The following is an 18,291-nucleotide window of genomic DNA, read 5'->3' on the forward strand; positions in this document are numbered from 1 at the left end:
TAGCAACTGAACAACAAAATCATCCTCATCTTTCTGATACACCCTGCATATATCTATAAATACATTCCAACCAGATAACTTGCTATTAATTTTTATGACCTTTGCTTCCCCCTTCATTTGAACCTGGTACATACCTAGCAGTATGCTGAAGGCAGCTCATACTGGCTTGTGAGACCTATTAATTTTCCACCTGTCTTCCCAACTCCATGTTCAGTGAGACTCCACTGGTAACTTGATATTAGCCACAGTGGTAGTATTTAATACCATGAAAATTGGCAATAACTACAAATCAAACGGAGAAGGCAATGGCACCCCACTCCAGTACTCTTGCCTGGAGAATCCCAGGGACAGCGGAGCCTGGTGGGCTGCCGTCTATGGGGTCGCACAGAGTCGGACACGACTGACGCGACTTAGCGGGACAAATCAAAGCCTCTCTCATTGGTGTAGTCAGTTATTAAACAATTTTTATCACACCACTGAATAATACAAATCATTCATGTTAAAATTCTACTCCTTACATTTTTCCTTAATTAATTTTGGCACTGAGTGAAGCACAAGGATTATCTGTACATTAATGCTATAATAATATGTTATTGAACATATTATTTACTAGATCTAAATGGTTTGGAAGGGTTTAATGAAATGGTAACAATGATCAGTTTCATTGATTTGTAATTTAATAATGACAAATTTAAATTGTAATTAGTTGTATTAAAAATGGAATCAAGAAATACTAAATATCACTATCAACTATAAAGGGATTACTAGAAAAAATAAATGTTTTCAAAATGCAGGACTTCCTACTGATTTCCATTTGAAATTTATATTTGATGTAGGAAATTAACTTCAACAATAGGCTGATTTCAGATTCTTATGACCTACATTTATTCTAAGGAATATTTTTTAAGTAAACAAGTCATAAGGATGTACAACAACTTACTTGTATTTTAAACTATCTCAGACTGTTTTTATTATGTGGAATAAGAAAATACCTTATTATAATCACCTATGGGTTATTTTAAGATTTCTGAAGGAAAGGCATTATTTTGGGTTTCCATAAAATCCAGACTTAATTTTACAAATGTAAGATTAAAAATATAGATTTCTACACTTAAAGGTGGAACCTTTATTTTTTAATTATACAATGGCTTTTCTGTTGTCTCATTAAATAGTTAAAATGCCATTTTTCAAAAAACAACTGTTCAATCAAATTAAACTGAGTGGCTTTAAACTGAGAATAAAAAGGAAAATATCTAACATGTCAACATTGTATCAGAAAGTATGTTTGTTCTATCAATATCTTACTAATATAGCTATATGTTTGCAAGTGAAGTACCAAATATTAAAAAGTAGTTCTATTAAAATCAATATGAGCATAATTTACAGTTTAAAGATTCTGTCTTAGATTTACACATCAGAAGCAAGTGTTTAGCTTGCAATACACTTGCTAAAGATTTTAAAAGAAAAGTCCTGTATTAAAAAGCTCAAAGCAGACTGTCCTCTGATCAGTCTCATGGTTATGTGGATCCTATACTGGAAAATGAAACAGACTATGCATTTTTTTTAAAGGACATTCAGTAAATGAAGTTATCAACAAGAGTTAACAAGAATTTGAAGCCAGCATTAAAATGGTAGCATTTTATTTTTTAAGCATCAATTGAACATTTAAATTGCTTTAGATAATATGCAAATATCTGGAATATACCAAAATACCAAATAAGCTACCATAAACATGCAAGGCTCACAAAGCTTGTTTTCTCATTGAATTTTTAACTATAAAGTGACTTTAAATAAAATTTCACAGGTGGGCTTTCTGTTCTTCAATTAAATATCTTTTGAAATTTAATCTAGTGTACCAACTATATCAATAAAATATTTTAAACTTAAGTGTATGCACCATATACATAGTAGAGTATCTAAAACAACTGAAGTATGTTTGGAAAGCATTCACTATCTTTCTTTTCAGCTCAAATATCTGAATTTTTAAAAATCAACATAAACATTTTAATTTTTTTGGCAGAAAGAAGACTTAAAACATTATCTTTAATATCTTCCTAATTTAAAAATTTTGAAGCCCTATTTGAAAACTGAAGCAGTAATATGAACATTTCAAAATCAACATGTTTCCCTGAATGTAAATTGTTTTTGCATGTCCTTCTACAAGCAAAATTTTCATAATTTTCCATTTCTTTTGGTAAAATCACCTTAGTAATATCAGTTTCCAAAACATACCTTCAGTCAGTCTAATGAATTGCTAAACTTATGTTTAACACACCTCCCAGCACCCCCATTTTCAGTACCAGTAATAGTAAGGGAAGCAGGGAAACACTTACCTAAATTTTATTATGTTAAAATAATATTCAGGTGCATATTCTGAACCAACTTAGATGACAGTTGTAGCCCTATTCTGTTTATAAAGTTTATCATGCCAGTAACATTCAAAGCCTACAATTTCACCTTTGCTTCAAATATCAAGTCCATTAAATTAAAGGGAAAATCTATTTTAAATTTATTCACCTCATTTTATCATCTCAGGAGTAGTCAGGCCACATGACAATGGGTAATGTTTTAAAATAATTTAGTGTTAAGCATCTCTCATAAAGAATAGCAGGAAATTAAGTTATATCCAGATTTGGGGGTGGAAGAGAAGTGGGAATGATTTTTATATTTGTTGTAAAGTATTGAAACTGAAATTCTGCTTCAATTCAATGTACATTAGATAAATAGAATTATCACAGTTTTAAAATGCAAATGTGTATAACTTGTATAATTACTTCACTAATAAGGTTTTTTTTGGGGGGGTCATAAAGTCATTAGTTTAGTTTCTGGGGCTTCCAAACAAAATTTTTAAAATAGATATAAAATCCACATATTTCTAACAGAGATAACATCACATTTTTACAGTGTACCTTAGTATGCAATGGTTGAGCAAAAATATTTAAAACTATAGGTGTTGAAAACTAACAGAATAGTTTGTGTCGTCACTTGTTTTACAAATCCTATTTTTATATAAAATAAATGATTTCAAGCTCATTCCATTCAAATATCACATTGAAATTCCTATTGCTATTTGAAAGAGCAATATTTTGTCTTAAAAAATATACATATATATACCCAACAGGATTGATATGAAAACAATTTAAGTTGAATGATGTAATTATGTAATGGAATGTAAAAAAATTATAGCAATTAAAGTGTTGTGACATGCTCTAATGAATGAAGTTACATTGGTTGATGACACTATATCTCCTACTCATTAATTATTTGGATAGAGTGCATTAGGTTACATAGCATGAAGAAATAAAGTCATAAATTACCACTAAAAATTGCATCCATACATTTTCATTTAATATTGATGATATTTCTCAAACATCCATAAATTATTTTAAAAAATCAAAACAATATCAGTAGCACTTTGTATTCTCCAGGAAAGCTCGCAACATGGTTCAGTTCTTCACTGTAGGCAGCTAGGGATTTTCAGGGGAAGAAAGTTCGCATTTCTAGAGAGTAAGTTTATAAAGCAAATTTACACATGTATGGCCTGTGTCTCCTGCTTAGATTCCCAAGTGACTGGAAATATTTTGAAAGCTTTCTTATTTTCAGATCTAAAGAGAAAATACATACTTCTTACATGTAGGGTGTTTTTCACCCTAATTAGAGTGACATATTTAAGGAATCACCCGTTATTATAAAGCAATATACCACTAACAAATAGTGCAAATGTTAATAATAGTATTTTAAATATTTTTAAAAGTAGCCAAGGTCTTCTTTCTTTTTCGGAAATTTTAGAAGGAAAAGGTGGAAGATGACTTTAATGTGATAGGCAGATAGACCCAAGTGATAGAAGTACCTTTTTTAATTTTGTTTTCTCATTTCTTCTAAATCTGTTTTCTTTTCTCTAGAACTTCCTCTGTATAATAAATTAGAATTTTTAAAGTATAACAGTAATAGTATTAAACAAACAGAAAACATCTCTAATCTAATTTTTGAGAAGCATGGGAGCAGGAATGATGTATACCTATTTATTTCTTAAGCCGTAGAAATATTTACTGAAAAAAAGCTAATAAATTAATCTCTTTATGGTTCTCAAATTTGACTATTGTTGACATGTAGTATTTATTAGTTTTCCTCCTTTTTCTCTCTCAATTACTTCCTTCACATCATGCACCAGCCCAGTACAAGACTATAAAAGAAAACATCCATGTAAAAGAACTCTTACTCCAAGGAATTGACAGCAAAGGGACAGCTTCATCCAAGTAAAAAATGTGACTAGTTCAGATGCCATGCTTATGATTAAAATTTAAAAATATTTATTTCTCTGCACTTAAGACAACTACCTTTTTGAGCTAGTAGTCTCAGTCATTGTACAAATATGTAGAAAGAAACAAGCTCCTAGAGAATATTTCCTTACTCACTATCTTTGTTTCACTGGTGTCCTGCATAGCCTCTACTGTTTCAAAGTATGTGTGAGAGCTTTGATTTGACAAGACATTGTAGTTTAAAATATTTTATAATGAATATCATTAAATTATTTTAAAAAGATACTGACTTTTCTGGGATAGTTTCAGATCGTGAAGACCTGTCTGAAGTGGCTGAGAAACCTCCCCAAAGCCCAAGGGGACCACTGGAAAGAGAGAAGTGCAATTTTGTTTGGAGAATTAACACAGACAAAATGTGCCTGTGAAACAGCTTCTCACAAACAATTACAGTACTTTGTGGCTGTGGGAGAAGGAGCTATTGAGAAATTGCAAAATATAGAAGTGTATTACTTGGTGAAATTCTGGGTTCTTTTTATCTTGTAGGCTCTTTCTCAAGAGTCATCTCAAAGAATTTCTTTCTAATGGTCATAAAAGGAAAGAAAAGATAAGAGAGCAAAGAAAAAATAAAGAGAAAGAAATAAGCCAAGAGAGTATTGTTCTTCTCCTATTAGTTTTTTTTTATCTGAATTAGCTAATGAGAAATGTACAAGGGACATGGTAGCAACTGCCAAAAAGCTACCATACTCCTTTTCCAAATATTTCAAAGAAAAACATAATTTCTTACAAAGTACTGCTTCTCATCAGGATGTGTGCATATATGATAAAGTATCTGTGTGTGCATGAGTATACAAAATATGATTACATGTTCCATAAAGGATTCATTAAGAACAGAGATGTGCTATTTTTGGCAGCAAATAAAATAATTTAATAAACATCCAATTCTGAGTTTGTTTTTTTTTTTAGCATTCTTAAGTTTCTTAATGTGAGTCTATACGTTGTAACTTATCGAAATAAGTTTCTATGATTTACTGAGATAGGCACTGTTTCAACTGCTAAATTGAAATAAATCACCATAGGGTGACCAGAGTTCTCAGAAGCTTATTGTCTGAGATAGGTATTGAATGGACACACTTAAGCGACTAGACAGAGGGAGCTTTTTTGCTTTTAGGGGTATTTGAATTCAATTCAGTGATGGAGGCAAGTAAAGACACAGAGACAAATAATTTATCCATAGGATACAAAAAGTGTAAATAGACTACCAAACATCTTGCATTTATACTTAATTTTGTCCTAACAATCAAAAAAATGTGAAAAAATACTTTGGGAAGAGATATGGAAATTGTAAAAGATAGTCAAGCATAATTATCTTTAAAAGAAAATGCCATCAAGCATTTGATTACAGAAGATTACCAAAAAATCACTTTAATTTTAAATCACTTTTGTCTTTATCAACTTTTTATCGTATCTTTTATCCTTGTAAATGTCTAGCATAATTATGAAATTGAGAAGTAGAAAATGTTTATCTTCTTTTATGATGATTGAGAGTCTGTTCTTTATCTAATACAGATAATTTCAGTCAAAAGCTCCACTGTGTCAATTGTCAAGATACAATATTCACCATAGGTAAAAAAAGTCACTGATTCAACTTAATTTCAATTGATTTTTTTCTATCAGTTTCAAAAACTATTTTTTTTCTTCATTAGTGACTTCATTTATACTTTAAAACCATGAATATTATTGGAACCGTTAAAAATAAAGAGGTAAAGTATTTTATAATTAGTTTACCAAATAGCAATTGTGAAAAAAAGGCCTGTTAACACAGAAGTAGCCCTAACTTGTATGGAAATATAATTTGAATGTGCATTTAGTTTTATTCAATGTGACTTATAGGTTCATAACTGACATATTTATTAGTATAATCAACTATAATAATAACTTCACAGGTGTAAAAGGCATACTAGCAGAAGAGGACTACTTCAAGCCAAACTTTCATTAAATTCTAGAAAAAAAAAATCTAAATAGGAAGAGGAACAACAGATAGGCTTCTCTGCAATTTACTTAAGTTAAAAATTACTGAAAAATAAAAGCAAAATATATCTAAAATTATGGAGAGGTAAACCTGAAATGATATTCTAGTAAGAGGTGGGAGAGTTGGTGGCAAAGGCACGCAACAAAATTGGCATTTCATTTCAGTGTGACAACAGTCTTTCTGACAGCAGGTTAGTTTAACATTGAACATCCCACCAAAACAGTAATCCATTTCCAAGTGCATAATAATTCATTGTTGCCCTTCACTGTATATTAAATGTCACCCATCATTGTGACAGGAATATAAAAGCTACTGCACACTAGTCAGGAGCCAAAATCAAAGCTGTTAATGCAAGCACTTTGGACAGGGTTTTCCAAACCCAGTTAAACCATCAAAAACCCCACTAATGTTTACAACATCTTTACCCCTGAGCTCCAGGAGAAATACAGACTATTTTTGCAAGTATGAGGACTCTCAGTAAGGCAATAGCCTTGTCATCTTGTGACTGCAGACCATGTTAGAGCCAACACATATATCAAGACTGTCCTGGCAGTCACTGTAATAATAACAACAAACCCTTGAGCAAGTTCTAGGCAGACTAAACCTTGCTCCCCTGCAACCTAACCCAACAATACAATAGTTAATACTCTAATATCATAAAAACCATGCAAAGTAATTCAATACAAAATTATATAAGAAATTCCTATATTCTTTTTTAACTAAGAAAATCTAATCTTATGTATTTAACAGTTTGAGTGTCCCTGATTTGCTACTCTTGATAAGAAGGCCAGGTTAGTCAATATTGCTTGGTTTCTTTTACTCTTTCTCCTATATTTGTCCTATTCATTTGCTCATTTAAGTAACCTAAGAAATTTTTCTGTATAATAATATCCTTACTACCAAATTTGGTATAGTATTATTTTTCTTCTTCAGAATGTATTTGTATCTAATTTTAAAATGCCAATTTCAGAATAAAATATGCAATGTTCTTATATACTTAGTGAATATTATTAAATTTACATCAATCCTGTTGGAAGGAAATGTATATGCCATTATTACTTTCTTTTAGGTTCAATTTTTAGTTCTTAATATCTATATACCAAACTACAAAGGACCTCAGACCAAGATTTACATGCTAAATTTCTAAACAGCTCTAGTTTTCTTGGAAACAACTATAGCTAAAAGAAAATTTCAAACTCTCTAATATTATAGGGATTTAAATTGACTCATTTTATGAATAGGACCTATCATATCAATACTATCTATATTTTTTAAAAAGGAAATATTTGAAGCAAGGTGAAAAATAATCTCTCATTAGTGCAAAGGGTGGGTTCCCTAAGTAGGCTTATTATATGACTAATTGCCATCCCTATACTAATATACCTAGATTAAAGAAAACAAAAGAATAGAAAGAAAGAGAAAAAGATTTAGGGGCACATATGATTAAGTGCAAGTCCATCACGGACAAGATTTCTTCCTAATCCTCTGTCAGCCAAGAACTATTGTTAGAATACCTAGGGTAAGGCCATTGTATGGCTAGAATGTAGTAGCTCATCATTTTTACTCTTTAATAAGAGTTCTTACTTAATTAAGATAAGCATGCTGATTATGCCATTATGCTATAAACAATAATGCAACTGTGTGAGAGATCATGGACTATAAAGCCATTCCAGGACAAACAAATAAGATCATATATCTTGATTTTAATACTAAAATAAATTTAGAGAATTTTCAAGTATTTCTTAGAATTTTTCTTATAAAAAAGTGTAGGGAAATATTAAAATGGTATCATGATTTACCTTTAAATTTAATTTTAAAAATATAAAAATCTAAGAATTATTATCATTTATCAGTTTATCACAAATTTAATGTTGTTAATACTGTGATACAACAGATATTCAATAAGACTCAAATCTAGTATTCTAATGATAAATAACAAATTTCTTTATGTCTTATTTCCTTTATAGTTGTATATTTTTCAGTGAAACATACATTAACAAGTCATCTTTAGATAAACATATATAAAATATATGTAATCATTAAAATGTTGGATAACTATAAAATATTTTCACCACTTTCATTCAAACCCAAAATATATGTGTCAAATAAACACGTTGGTTAAGAGTTTTTAGTCAATAAATGTATCAAGTCATGTTTGTTCTTGGATTTGAGCATCTGGTACAATTCTTAGAACATTATAGGTATCTAGTAGATAATTGCTGAATAAATTAATCTATAGATGAAGGGTATAAATTAATGTTTAATACTTTATGGAATCCTAATTGTCCAGTGTTCACTACAGGTTTAAGAGATATTTGACTAATCGAGTGAATGATTGATGGAATAATTAAAGTGGAAACAGAAAACAAACTGAAGGTGTGGCTTGATAGCTAAAAAGATAAAGATTAATTACAACAATAATAACTGGGACACTGTCATCTGGTGACTGAGAAAAGTAAAGTAATGCCAATTAAAAATTATAATGATATTTCAATCATTTATTATATTTTAATTTTGAGATAAAATTATTACATAGTTTCTCAAAATATCATATAAAATAATATTCAATAATTATAGAAATATGAATTCTGTTGAAGTAATATTACTTTAGAACTTTGCATTTTTGTGAATTTCAGTGGAAATAAAATGATATCTGAGAATTTTTAAATGTAATTTGTCTTTCTCTGTTATCTTATGAGGATAAGGACAAAGAATATGCATAAAGAAAATGTGATTTTAATTTTGACATCAATAATGATGTTAACTTCATCAGTGATCTCTATATAGCATAAGATACAGTGCTTATTCATAGATAAAATTAAAATGCTATGCTTATTTTGAATTGATAATAAATGATTATAATGCCATTTTGGTTAGAAAGGTAATTAAGTTCTTTGCAATTGAAATTCAGACATTTTGCTGTTATTTGTACATCGTGAACTTCTTTCACAGTAGCAGGAGTTCAATACAATGTCAAAGTGGATTTTAGTTATCCAAAATCATTTCGTTTTGGAGGTTCAGTTTAGAATTTAAACTGACTCTATTCATGAAATTTTCTTTTCATTTGAGTTTTAGTGTTTTTTTTTCTAGTTTGACAATATTTATATGAGATAACAATGTTGAGAATTGAAGGAAATATTCTGAGATAATATGTAAAGAATTGATTTTCACTATGTATACTTTTTTTAAGAACATCAAATATATTTCTTAATAGAGGATACCCTATATTATTTTAATAGAATATTTGTTAATTTACCCATAAATGAAGATATTAAACTTAATTTTTCAAACTATATGAAACTGTATCTCACTATTGAATGATGTGCTGAAATAGAATCATTTTCAAGTCCATTCATTTAATCACTGACAAAATTCAGCAGTATATTCTAAAAGTCAAAGACACTAAAAAATGGCATACCAGTTAATGGTATGTTTTCAGATAGAAGGACATAGATGGATTTCTTTTGTGTAAAATTTGTATAGCTTATCATAATTCTACACATATTATATGATTTCATGTTTATCAAAGTAAGAGCTATAGAAAATTTTAGAAGTGCAAATCAATATCACATGATTCTATTTGCTAATACACTTTTAAGCTGGAATTATATTCAGATATCTCCGTATTTGCTTTTGAACCTAATTTTAGAAGATTTAGGCACAGAATATTAGGAATACCTAAAATTTCTAAGTTGATTTTAAAGTAATTCAATAGTCTCTGCTAAGATCCCCTGGAAACTGATATTAGAACTTAATTTAGCTTGACTGATGCCCACACAATTGCCTCATAACTATCTCAGGACATTTTCCTCTAGGCTTTGTTTATATCCTTCCTGAGAATTTTGTTAATTTGATTACGAGGGAACAGGTGTACCTGCAGACATCAAAAAAATTTTTTTCTATACTTCAGAATCTTTGTTTATTACTGTTTGTTCTGTGGGTGGGCTGCAGAGTTCTTTACTCATTGAATTATTTAAGCTGTAATCCATGAACTCATTTCTCTGAACACATATAAACCAGGACGGCTTGTGTTAGACACTATTAAAAAAGATGTAATTGGTCCAAAGAATCTCAAACATGAGGTTGGGTTTTATTTGCACAAGATATGGAAAAAACTGGACCTAAAAATTTATGAGCTTCATACTCCAAATTCTCATTTTGGGGGGAAACACTCTAAAATTCAAATAAAAATTTTAACTCAGTCTACCATATAACTACATATGTAATATGAATATATGATTCTAATACAGATTTTCAGTCAAATACAACTAATAATTTTCTGAAGGACTCATATATTAATACTGAAATTATTAGGTGGAAAATTATAAGTCTATATAACATTTATATGTAAATATATACACATATATTTCAGATATATATACACATACATTTCATAAATATGTGTATTATAAAAATATAAATATATGATAATAATTTTATTCTTTTCTTAACTGAATAAGCTAAGCATTTTTCATTGCTAGGAAAAATATATGACTTTGTTAAAAAATGTTCAAGGAATGACAAATGTTCTTAGTGATAATTGATCAGAAGACTCCTACATAATGTAATTGAAAAAAAAATAACCCACATATTTAATACTTAAATTTGGATTTAAGCAAAAATATTTATAGTTGTACTTTTTAAGTGTTATTATCAATGTGAAAATTGGATTTAGAGTTCTCTTTTTGATATCTGGTAGAAAATAAATATTCAAAGACTACACTAAGTATTGACTTTGAAAGTCATTTGAGTAACAACGGAGCTCTGAGTCCAGGGATAGTTTTAATCTCCTTAATCAAGACCAAAAAAAAAACAAAACTAAACTAAACCATATCAAAATAATCTATCTGTTGAAAATTTGATAGTAAGGTAAACAGAAATAAAAAATGACCATAAATATTCATTTCCAGAGTGACAACAGAGTAGCAAAAACCACATATAGTGAGGTATATCATAGACTTTAAAAGTCATTATAAGATATAAACATATGCATTTTTCACTTAGGCAATTGAGTTTCTGATCCTGTGGCTTAAATATACCCTACATGTCAACAAATACAATGTAATTTTTTGTGGTGATGTGTTTATTATGTGCAAAAAATATATACATTTTATATAGAAAATCATGACAGGTTTTTATACTTAAAAAGCTTATTTTTAATCAGCATCTTTTTTTTAAAAACCTCCTTTTAAATTTTATTACTTTGGTTTTTCTTATAAGTATTTCATTAATTTAAATTAGTAAAACATTGTTTTGCTCTCTGGTCCAAGATAAATTTTCAAAATGAGGAAATACTTTTTATATCATAGTGATCTGAACTGCTTTTAGTTTCTGATTAAGAAGAGTAATCTCTAATGCATCTATAGCTTACTGACATAACCAGCATGCTTTCTGCCCCAAAAGGCATCACAGTACATTTTAATAAGCTATATGACTTAAAAGTTCATTATTCTACAGCACTCCATGGGAAATAAAGAAAAAGAAAAGTAAAATTGATTGTGACTTTTGACAATTATTAGTTAGAAAAAAGAGGTAACAATTGCCAAAAAAATCACAAAAGTGAGCATGTTACCTGGCTATGACAAAGAGCACACAACTGACACCCAAGTAAGCCAGCAGAATATACATCCAGATATCAGGGGAGAGAGGATTCAGGAAGGAGAAGACGCCTGGGTTTGTACCATTGGGCTTGCGGTACAAAATACTTATTCCAAGTGTCATAAAGGGCTTGGAAAAGTCGATGACCTTCTCTCGAACGTAGGTAATAGCCAGTGGAGCAACTGCAAGGTCAGCTTTCTGTAGAGAGAAACATAAAAAAGGAAAAAAAATTGCTCTTAAGTCATAAGAAAGTAGCAATCATATTAAATAAAACAAAGACTTTACACTTCAGAATTGTCTCAAAACAGTCACATTAACATTTAAAACATTCTTCACTCTGAAGTGAAGTATTTGATTTACTCTGCTACTCATTTCTATGATTCTAGATTAGCAAATCCGCAGTTATGGCAAGTACATATAGAAATAAAAACTGTATAGGATGAAAAAACTGAAAAAACTATCATACATTTAGGACCTGAATTATTATGCTATTAAACTAGCTCATAATACTTTTAAATTGAACTTTATAAACAATATCAATTGTGATTTTCCAAATACTATGGTCAAATTGTAAACAAGAATAATAACTACCTCAAATTGTTTGACTGATAATCAGGAAACATTTCTTTTACTGGTTTTAAAACTATTTAGTATGGTTAAAATGTTTTAGTCTTTAAACAGTTAACATCGTGAAAATCCTCTTTTAATATGATTGTGTTTACTGCCTCTGAGTTTTGTTTCTATCTCTCTAATTTGTTTTATATTATTTAATGAAAATCCTTGCAGCCTTGCCTAAATCACATTAGGAAATTAGTTTTTCAATTTTCACAAAGTTGCTAATTTTCCACGGTAGCTTAAATATGTTAAATTACTAATGCTTTTCACTCACCATGTTATAACCATCTGTCAGGGATGAACTTAAGCTCTAACGTGTTTCAAAAAATAATTATAATATTTTGAAATAACCAAAGCATTTATTTCAACCTATGATGGGAACCTATATTTCTATATTTCTTTTATGTTTATAAATATATGGAGCTTTCAGAGAATATATAGAAATGCTCATCTGAAAGAGCTATAGAAAGGTGTACAACAAAATGAAATTGGTTGGCCCTTTACTGTTTCCTTTTCTCAGGGATTGTTGGAGGACTTAAGCAAGAAATTTCTCTAAGAGGCTAAGTTTGTTGACAATATTATTCTGAGTATGCGTTTGTGTGCATTTGTGTGTTGTGGGGGGCCGTGGGAGATGCTTGGATAGAATACCTTTGACAGTAGCAATGAAGAAAGACAGACATTTCCTAACAACCAGAAAGGAAAAACAGATCTTCAGGGTCCTGGGAAGAGTACAATCATATTTCACATCCATAAGTCAATGAATATCAACTTATCCCTGGAGCATTTGCCATGCAACAGGCATTGTGCTAAGAAGGCTCCTTGAAGTGTTATATTTAATTTTTACACAATCCTACTATTAGTCCCAGTTTCAGATATGGAAAGTGAAACCGCAGATGTTAAAAACTTGTTCATTGTCATAGTGCGAATTTAGCAATGGAACCAAGGGCATAAAACTAAGCTTTTGGAATCTGTACTAAAACTAACTAAGACGTGCATCTCAGAAACTGGAAATGGAACCGTGGAGACATCATTCATTCATTCATGATAGAGTTTGTAGAACTGGAAAGGAAACAAGAATGCACAGAAGCAAGGGTGGGAATTGATAGATTATAGTGTCAGAATTTAGAGGGTCAGGTGCAGAGTTCAAGAAAATAGAGTGTTTTCCACAAAAGAGATAGCACTTCCTCCAAGACAGAAGAAAAGGAAGTAAAGATCATCTGAAAAAATAAACAAGTTAGGAAAGGAAAGTGATAATTACAAGATTTATATATATATCTATATATGGTTTTTAAAAAAGGACAACATAGAGTGGTGGTTTATTCCTAATTTGGTGATTGAATTCAGCAGTTTTATCATGTGTCACTTAACTTCATAACCTGCCCTCCTCCTAGGCACATAGAAAGCAAAATTTTGTCACATATAAAATGTGTAAGTGAATATGCTTTAAACTTATAAAATACTTTTTAATTCATAAAATATTACCAAAAGTTAAGAAACAATTCAAGTAACATATATTAAGACAAATTTACTACATTATTCCAAAGATGTTGTTCCATAGGCTTATATTAATATGATTGACAAAGCATACATCAAATTTCAAAATTTATTCAGCACTGCCTAAAAAAAGTTATATTCCAATTATTAAAGGAAAAAAACCCACAAATATGTGTAGTATGCTTTCAATTATAAAATAAATCAATTATTTGAAACAAAAGATACAGATACTTTTAACCATTTAATTAAAAAAAATGCAGAGTGGTACATGTGTAGAATAGAATATTATCCAGCAACTTAAAGAAATGTGCTGTGTGTTAGTCACTCAGTTGACTCTTTGTGACCCCATGGACTATAGCCCACCAGATTCTTCTGTCCATGGAATTTTCCAGGCATTAATATTGTAGTGGATTTCCATTTCCTATTCCGGAGGATCTTCCCAATCCAGTGATCCAACCTGCAACTCTTGCATCTCTTGCATGGGCAGGTGGACTCTTTACCACTATGCCACCTGGAAAGCCCTCAAGAAATGTGCTATCAAGCCACAAAAAGACATAGAAGGCCCTAAATACAAATTGCTAAGTGAAAGATGTCAGTCTGAAAAGACAACATATTATATAATTCCATACATATGACATTCTGGAAGAGACAAAACTATAAATACAGTGAAGAGATCAGTGAGTACCCAGATATCCAGAGATGAGACAGTAATGAATAGGTAGAGCACAGAACATTTTTAGGGCAGTGATGCTATCCTGTATGACACTGTAATGATGGATATATGACATTATGCATTTATCAAAATCCATAAAACTAAAAGGAATCCATAAAATGGAAGATCCAAAGAAGAATGAACCTTAGTGAAAAATATGGATTTTAGCTAATAATATCAATAAAAGTTCATCACTTGTAACGAAAGTACTACACTCATGGTATCTGATATTAAAAGCAATTGTAGGGTTAAGGGAGTAAGATAGAAGAAGATATATGGAATCTCTGCTTTCTGCACAATTTTACAATAAACCTAAAACAGATTTTAAAATGCCTATTAACTATTTTTAAATAAGAGAGCTTTTAAACCATATCCTCAGTTAGTAGAATTCATGTTATATGTTGATTAATTAAAACTAGGTTGTTAACTATTAAAAATAAAACACAAAATTTACTGAACATCACTTGTCAAAAATAAGCCATATCTAATGCACACCAATAAAGCAGAAATAGATGTTTTTCTGGAACTCTCTTGCTTTTTCCAAGATCAGCCCTGGGATTTCTTTGGAAGGAATGACGCTAAAGCTGAAACTCCTGTACTTTGGCCACCTCATGCGAAGAGTTGACTCTTTGGAAAAGACTCTGATGCTGGGAGGGATTGGGGGCAGGAGGAGAAGGGGACGACAGAGGACAAGATGGCTAGATGGCATCACTGACTCGATGGACGTGAGTCTGAGTGAACTCCGGGAGTTGGTGATGGACAGGGTGGCCTGGAGTGCTGCGATTCATGGAGTCGCAAAGAGTCAGACACGACTGAGAGACTGAACTGAGCTGAACTGAATGCACACCAAAGATATGTTAAAAATCCATGTAAAAAATGAGACCTCAGAACTATCTTGCAGCAGTAAAGATGACCACTTACTTATACATTATAGCATTATCTGTTAATAAGCTCTGACCTCATTAGAAACCCATTAATAATATAATAATTTTGGAATCTAATCAAGATGTTATTATATTAAAGATGTTTATAATGAGAGCTGTGGTATTTTTCCATCAAACATCATGTTATTAAAGATTGAGCATTTGGAGAAAAGACCTTGATGGTAAACCAGAATCACCCCAGAACTTTCAATCTCTGTAGAGAGAGGTTAATATAATTTAATGAAAATTGATTTAGTAATTGATTTTATTTTAAAGAATAAAGTATTCCTGGATTAGCAAGAGCCAGTAGTCAAAATTGATTTTTAAAAACAATTTCATCACAAGAAATATAAATAATTAAATTGTTATGTGTCACATGAATAGTACAAATGAAAGGGAGAATTCACTTCAACCACCAGATTGGGTCACAGAAGACCTTTCCAAACAATTATACTTGCATTACAGCTTGAAGAAAGAGCCTGAGATGACAAAGGTCTGAATTAGGAGGGTGATAATAGCAGGAAAAAGGAATATGTTAGCAGTAGCTAGCTTCAGATGGATTCATCCTGGGCCAACACTATACTGCATACTTTGCCCATAATAGTTACATCAATTCTCACAACAGATAAACCAAATTTGTAGTGTGATTTCTTTTCCATGGATGAAAAAAACAGAACTGTGAGAGTTTCAACAGTTTGATCCCAAAGATGATTTAACCATATTAATTTCCCACCATTTTCTGTACAATTATCCAAATACATCATGACTAATTCTTCTGCTACAGTTCCTATATTCCCATACCCCAAATGATCTCCCCATTTCTCCACTATACAAATTCTATGACACGTCTCTGATTCTTTTCCTCCAATGTAGGCATCCCTGAACATTCTGTACACATTAAGTTATCCTAAGCAAATATTTATGCACTTATAAACTTATCCATGCAGTTTAACATGCAACAATACTTTGTTGTGTTATTTCTGAGTTTTTCACAGGTAAGTCACCTAATATGAGAGTTTTGAATGCACACATTGTTGCCATTGTATTATCAGAATGTAAGCACTTTGAAGCCTGCAGGCATTCTCTTCAATCAAAGCACATCGCACTGAACTGAGAGAATGGTAAAGTAGCTCTCCCTGGAAATTTCACAAAGATGTCTAGGCAGTACTATTTTATTAATTTAATAAGGATTAATTTACTATCATTCTATGTGAAACTCTTCCAAACTGTCTTATTTAGCCCTTGATCATAATCAATCTAACATCTCTAGGGTACTGGACAAATCTGACACCAAGGAATAGCTTAGCAAATGTTTGCTGAACAGTTTCAATTTAAGTTACTTAAATGTTAAAAGAAAATTAAAAGGAAATCACTCAGAGAATTTTAAAATTAAACTTTTTTCTGATCTCATACTAGAAATGAGATTTATTTGTACATTAATATAATTCCTAGTGAACTAACCATCTAGGGAGAACAGAATAATTCTTTTTGTGGAGTTATATAGCTAATAGCAGTCCTTTGATTAATGTCTCATTAAAGATCAAAGAAGAATGGTAGAATTTATTGGTGTAAGTTCTAATTCCATAATACAAAAATTCGATAATGAAGTATATCTTCATGAATGGTACAATGACCCCAAATTTGATCATGTTAAGGAAATTTTTATTATGAAGTCCAAGAATCAAAAACATAACAATGTTATGTTATTTGTGACCTGATCAGTGAAACATCTTATGCATACTTCTGAAAGTTCTTGCAGTTTAACAATGGAAAACCAGTTCTAAACATTTTCTTTTCCATAGTTTTCTGAAATGCTTAGTAAAAGGGTAAAATAACTAAAGTAGTAAGTGCACATGAATAAATTGGAATGTTTTTAGTTAAGACATTTAAGCTAGTTAAAAAATGATGTGTATTAAGTTAAATGTCACTTATCAGTGGTAGCACACTTTCCCAAATTCTTCACAATGTATAAATGTGAACAAATGCTTTGCCTCTGTGTGTACTTTCAGAGAAACAGTTCATTTTCTGTAAATATGGTAGAGAATCCTCCCGGTCAGAATGTTGCATGATACCTGCTTTCAGTCTTGCGCAATTAGTATCTGTTCTTCATCTGAAAACCAGAAAGGTTTTTAGATTGTTTTTTCCAGTTGTTTCTTTCTTTTTTTATTGAAGAATAATTGCTTTACAGAATTTTGTTGTTTTCTGTCAAACCTCAACATGAATCAGCTATAGGTATACATATATCCCCTCCCTTTTGAACCTCCATCTCCCTCCCCATTCCACCCCTCTAGGTTGATATAGAGCTCCTGTTTGAGTTTCCTGAGCCATACGGCAAATTCCTGTTGGCTATTTTAAACATGGTAATATAAGTTTTCATGTTATTCTTTCCATACATCTCACCCCCTCCCCACCTCTCCCCATGTCCATAAGTCTATTCTCTATGTCTGTTTCTCCATTGCTGCCCTGTAAATAAGTTCTTCAGTACCATTCTTCTAGATTCTATATATATGTATGTTAGAATACAATATTTATCTCTCTTTCTGACTCACTTCACTCTGTATAATAGGTTCTAGGTTCATCCACCTCATCAGAACTGACTTAAATGTGTTCCTTTATATGGCTGAGTAATATCTCATTGTGTATATGTACCACAATTTCTTT

The 18,291-nt window shown here is 30.8% G+C and overlaps 1 protein-coding gene across 5 annotated transcripts in view; it reads right to left on the reverse strand.

The window, feature by feature from the left end:
• Positions 1–18,291, reverse strand: part of GRIK2 (glutamate ionotropic receptor kainate type subunit 2) — a 739,106-nt gene that overhangs the window by 148,835 nt on the left and 571,980 nt on the right. For 4 of the 5 annotated variants that reach the window (XM_070377125.1, XM_070377121.1, XM_070377123.1 and 1 more), the window contains exon 11: positions 11,861–12,084. In XM_070377125.1, coding sequence (XP_070233226.1) covers positions 11,861–12,084 — 224 coding nt within the window. The remainder of the gene's footprint in view (positions 1–11,860; positions 12,085–18,291) is intronic. The other variant, XM_070377124.1, reaches the window with a different exon arrangement.

The sequence above is a fragment of the Bos mutus genome, chromosome 9 (assembly GCF_027580195.1).
Source record: "Bos mutus isolate GX-2022 chromosome 9, NWIPB_WYAK_1.1, whole genome shotgun sequence".
NCBI lineage: Eukaryota > Metazoa > Chordata > Mammalia > Artiodactyla > Bovidae > Bos > Bos mutus.